This window comes from Thamnophis sirtalis, unplaced genomic scaffold (assembly GCF_051295495.1).
Source record: "Thamnophis sirtalis isolate CommonGarterSnake01/CBP01778 unplaced genomic scaffold, rThaSir2_p1.2 scaffold_6, whole genome shotgun sequence".
Lineage (NCBI taxonomy): Eukaryota > Metazoa > Chordata > Lepidosauria > Squamata > Natricidae > Thamnophis > Thamnophis sirtalis.
In genome coordinates this window covers 115415872-115421354 of record NW_028261386.1, presented here as the reverse complement: position 1 = coordinate 115421354, position 5483 = coordinate 115415872, and the positions used below count along the sequence as shown (strand labels likewise).

Sequence of the window (5483 nt, the reverse complement as noted above, 5' to 3'; positions counted from 1 at the left end):
AATAATATCAAGTTATTTTAAATGTACAAAGAGGAAAACATTCTTAATTACAAGTCCAGTTGTTAGCATGAATCCTGCATTCTGATATAAATTGCTCATAGTATAATAATATTTCCAGTCTGTCCATTATTCTACTCTATAAAGGCACTTTGAATAAAAGAGGTTCTAAAGCAGTGAAGGAAACAATATAGTTAAATTGTCATTATACAGAAATTATGGTAATTTTTAATAATTTTAAAGCATTACTCCTGATTTTTTTCCAAAAGGAAAACAAAATCTCTCTCTCTTACCCTTCCTGAATTTTCCATGTAGGCAAACTGGGAAGTTGGAAAATATTCTGGAGGAAGGCAGTGGCACACAACTTTTGTAATGTTGCCAAGAAAACTGTACTAATGTCCATGTGACAAGAAGAAATCAATTCTGATTTGAGATCATTCTTACTTCATTGGTTATGCTGGTAATTGCAGCCTTGGACAGAAATCAAGGAAAAGGTAAGAAAATGTGTGTGTGTGTGTGACTTTGTCTGCGTCTGTGTGGTTATACACGTATACCTATAAAAATGAATGTCTTTTTGCAGGGAAATCTGTTTCCATCATAAAGGGATCCTCTTCATGCACCATGTTATCAGCTTGTGGAATTAAATGCTGCAAGATGATTTGATAGTAATTTAAATATCAGACAAACGCATCAAAATCTAACCATTGTGACAGATAATAGAACACACTGCAATGGAGAGGCGATAATGTTCAGAAATAGGGTTATGTACAAATTTAAATTAAATTATTAATTTCTTTATGCTCTCTTTGTGAGCCTTAGAGAGAAAAAATGGAAAGGAATACAAAGTTATGCTTTTAATAGGACTCTTAACAGATTTCTAGATGGATGTGTGGAAATGTTCCTCGGTAATTGCAGTTAAATATGTTGCATTTTTAATCTATTTATTAATTTGACAGGATACTTGCTTTTTTTTTACAAACTTAGAAATAGGATATTATCCAATTTTTCCATCATATAAAATGAGAGTGAGCAAACGATAGGCCCCATTGTTATAAAAAGGAAGCGTCATCTAAAGCAGTGTGTGTGTGTGTGTGTGTGTGTGTGTGTATAGATGATAGATAGATAGATAGATAGATAGATAGATAGATAGATAGATAGATAGATAGATAGATAGATAGATAGATAGATAGATAGATAGATAGATAGATAGATAGATATAGATAGATGATAGATAGATAGATAGATATGCAGGTTTTGGTGAATTTGGGTCTTTTCCCATGTAAGATTGAGAGTATCTTGGCGACGTTTCGACGAGGTCCCACTCGTCATCTTTAGGCTGGTGTCTTCGGCCTCGTGTCTGTGCAAGCAAAGCTTTCCTTGCACAGGCACGAGGCCGAAGACACCACCCTGAAGATAACGAGTGGGACCTCGTCGAAATGTCGCCAAGATTCTCTCAATCTTACATGGGAAAAGACCCAAATACACCAAAACCTGCTTATATATATATATATACATACATACATACACACACACACACACACACACTGGTTTAGATGACACTTCCTTTTTATAACAATGGGGGCTCTCATTTTAATCCAGGTCAAGTAAATTGCCGGCAATTTAAATTGGTACTTACACAAATATATAAATGGCTTCCTTAATGACACACTGCTGTTTTATTTTAGAGGGATGATCTCATGACTATGGGGGACTGGAATTTGCTGGGCAGTATCTTAGAGGAAGTTCATCTCCATTCCACCATAGTGGGCAAAATCTGGCTCACCATCCTTTTCATCTTTCGCATGTTGGTTCTCGGTGTGGCTGCTGAAGAAGTCTGGGATGATGAGCAAGAGGAGTTTGTCTGCAACACCGAGCAGCCGGGTTGTAACAACATCTGCTACGATAAAGCTTTCCCCATCTCTCTAATCCGCTATTGGGTGCTCCAGGTCATCTTTGTCTCGTCTCCTTCACTTGTTTACATGGGCCATGCCATTTATAGACTGCAAGCCCTCGAGAAAGAGAGGCAGCAGAAGAAAGCCTACCTTAAAGAGCAGCTCAAAGAGATAGAACATATTATAGAAGATCACCGGAGAATAGAGAGGCAGCTGAAGAAGCTGGAAGAACAAAAGAAAGCAAGCAAGCCTCCCTTGCAAGGGGCTTTGCTATGGACCTACATCCTTCATATCTTGACCCGATCAGTCTTAGAAGTGGCCTTCATGGTGGGCCAGTATCTTTTGTATGGGTTCCAAATGAATCCACTGTATAAGTGCACCCTCCCACCCTGTCCTAACACTGTGGATTGTTTTGTGTCCAGACCAACAGAAAAAACAATCTTCATGGTTTTCATGCATAGCATTGCAGCCATTTCACTCTTTCTGAATCTCTTGGAGATTGTTTATTTGGGGATCAAGAAGATTAGAAGCACCCTTTTTAGGAAGTCCAAGAAGAAGCTAATGACCGCCGAGGAGGAGGCTATCTTTAATTTCCCCAAGAAAAATTCAATGATGCAGCAGATTTGCAAAATGAGTGATTCATCCCACCAAGATAGTTACAAATTTAGGTCAGAGGAGCAAGCGAGGCTACCCGTCTCCTTGAATCTTGAAGAAGGATATATATTTACTGAACAAAACCAGCACCCAGGCAATGGAGAGCAACAATGGCGCAGAAACTGCAGAAGCTGGACCAATCAGTATCCAGATCGACCACATCCTTCTTATGGGCATCTCGGATACCCCAATGGGAATGGAGAACATCAACACAGGCTGTTCTCCAGGCATTATACAAACCTCATGAGTCAATGCCATAACGATGAGCATCTGATTGCACCCTGCAGCGCTGACAACATTCCGATGGAAGCAGGGCAGCCTGTTGACCTCTACAGAAAGAGTGAATCCAATGCTTCAGATGAGTCCAAGAACCTTCCACACGCTTCTAAAATTTCCATAGTATCCAACCCCAGGGAGAGCCCTCAAGCAACGTTTCAGAAGCGTAGCTGGGAACTTAGCAACCGGGACTTAGGAGATGATAATGGCAGCTCTCCAAGCACCATGCCTTACCAGAACCACAACTCCAGCCTTTTACCCAGAATGCTGTCAAAGAGCCAGCTGGATATCGACTCGGTGACCTCAGACTCACAGAATGGCTCGGTCTTGGAAGCTAAATGGCAAGATGACAGCAGCCCTCCTATCACACCCTCATTTTCTGCCCCGAGGGGACGCAAAATGTCAATGGCAAGTAAACCCAAGCAAACTTTCTGCTATATTGCTATATTCTGCTATAGTGTGAGTTATTGCTCTTTCGCATCCTTTTAGCCTAGGCCTTGGGCTTAGGGGTTTGTCTGTGAAAACATTCAAACATGAAAGGTAGAAAGGTAATGAGGTTCTTTCAAATCAAAGCAAATGTTTGAAAAATGCAATTGTTTCAGTAGAAGGGCATTCTTTATATGGTACACAGACAAATGCACGCTCGCCAAAAGCGCGCTGACGAAACCGCGGCGACAAAAACCGCGAGTTTGAAATCGCGCCGATGAATGCAGAAGCACGCCAACAACAGCACGCCAACAACAGCCTTCAATGAACAAGTAATAACAACCAAATAACCCTAACCCTAACCCTAACCCTAAACTTAACCCTAAACAGAACCCTGAACCTAACCCTTACCTTAACTGAAATCGCGTTTTTGTGCGCGTGGTTTTGTTGGTGCATTGTTGTGGGCACGGTTTTGAACTCACGCTTTTTGTCGCCACGGTTTCATCACCGCGCTTTTGACGTGCGCGCATTTGTCGGGTCACGTCTTTATATAATATTGAATAAAATCAGCTGAGTATTATTTTTAAAAAATGGGTGACGGAGAGAAATAAGGCAAGAATATTTTTTAAAAAAAATCTTATGTCAGTTAGTTTGTTGAGCAAAGCTCTGAGATGCAGGATTTATGTAATGTCCAAATTGCGTCTTAAAAGATATATAGTAATTTAATTTAAATACTTTTTAAAAGTATTTGTTCTAGTGGTATTTTATTACAAGTTAAAACTGTATTAAAAAAAAGTGCCAAGTTTGTTTACCAAAGCATAAATGCACACATTTCTTGATAAGGCTTTTAAACAATTCATTGCACCAACCTTTCTAAACTATATGCAGGTAAGAAGAATCAGTTTCTATTTTGCATTGCTGAAGAGATTTCAGCATGGGTATTTTTAACACTCTTCTTAATTTAAATTTATACATTTATTTTCTTCTAGTCTGGTATTTACTTAGTTTCATATCTGCTCTGTCTTATGTGCATGTGTTATACTTGATGTGAATTCTCTGCATGTTTGAAAGAGAAAGTGTGAATGTGGGAGTGGGTTGTGAGGGGGAGTTTCAACTAGTTATTTAGTCTTTCCCAGAATAATAACCTTAAAATGCATCAAATGACATTAGCAAGCCAATGTTGGGGTTGTGGGAGCAGAGAACCTAATTCAGTCCTAGTTAAGGACTTCTCATTTAACATTTATTGATTTTAGTGGAAGAGCTGTATACATTTACCTAACACTCCCATTGAAATCAGCAGAGATGTGAAAGCATCTACCTTGTTTCCCTGAAAATAAGACCTCCCTGGATAATAAGCCCAACTGGGCTTTTGAGCGCATGCACTAAAATAAGCCCTCCCCTGAAAATAAGCCCTCCACTAAAATATTTAAATCCATGCGCAGCCGATCCCTGCCATTTCCTGGGGGGAGGGGGGAACATGCCCACGCACACCACATGCACCGGCCATCCACGTGGAACGACCTTGCAGAGGCCGTTCCTGCAAACCCTAGCTACCATGCCCCTTCTCTAAGTGGCAGTCACAAAAATAGTGGCAGGCCCAGCGATGCTAGGGCTGGCAAGAATGTGCCAAAAACAGAGATAGAACTTCTGACCCTCTCTGGATCAGCTGATCCGCAGGCCAAGGATAAGAGGCCTCCTGCACCTCAAAAATAATGAGACCTCCCCGAAAATAGCAATAGCAATAGCAGTTTAGACTTATATACCGCTTCATAGGGCTTTCAGCCCTCTCTAAGCAGTTTACAGAGTCAGCATATTGCCCCCAACAACAATCCGAGTCCTCATTTTACCCACCTCGGAAGGATGGAAGGCTGATTCAACCCTGACCCGGTGAGATTTGAACAGCCAAACTGCAGAACTGCAGTCATCTGAAGTAGCCTGCAGTGCTACATTTAACCACTGCACGACCTTGGCTCTTAAAGTAAGGCCAAGCACTTATTTCGGGGGCCAAAAAATAAGACCCTGTCTTATTTTCAGGGAAACATGGTAGCTGTGGATGAATTATGGCCTATTAAATCACCAGTCTGCAGAAGCATGCTTAACTTCTAATTTTGTAAAACTATGCACATTTTTATTATGCCGGAAGCTATTTGAAATGGCCCCCATATACAAGGTACTACTGGTAATCCTCTATTAGTAACCATAATGGAGCCTGCCCATTATGACCATAAATCATGACGG

General features: G+C 40.7%; 1 protein-coding gene across 1 annotated transcript; it reads left to right on the top strand.

Annotated features, from left to right (window-relative positions):
* Positions 1-225: 225 nt before the first annotated feature.
* On the top strand, positions 226-3442 carry GJA10 (gap junction protein alpha 10). The gene is made up of 2 exons (XM_014063171.2): positions 226-491; positions 1683-3442. Exon 2 carries the CDS (start codon positions 1695-1697, stop codon positions 3306-3308), a length of 1614 nt encoding a protein of 537 aa, XP_013918646.2. The 5' UTR covers positions 226-491; positions 1683-1694; the 3' UTR covers positions 3309-3442.
* The last annotated feature ends 2041 nt before the right edge of the window (positions 3443-5483 follow it).

Coding starts and splice junctions, on each gene's coding strand:
- GJA10 (XM_014063171.2), top strand. CDS start 1,695: ATGACTATGGGGGACTGGAATTTGCTGGGCAGTATCTTAGAGGAAGTT.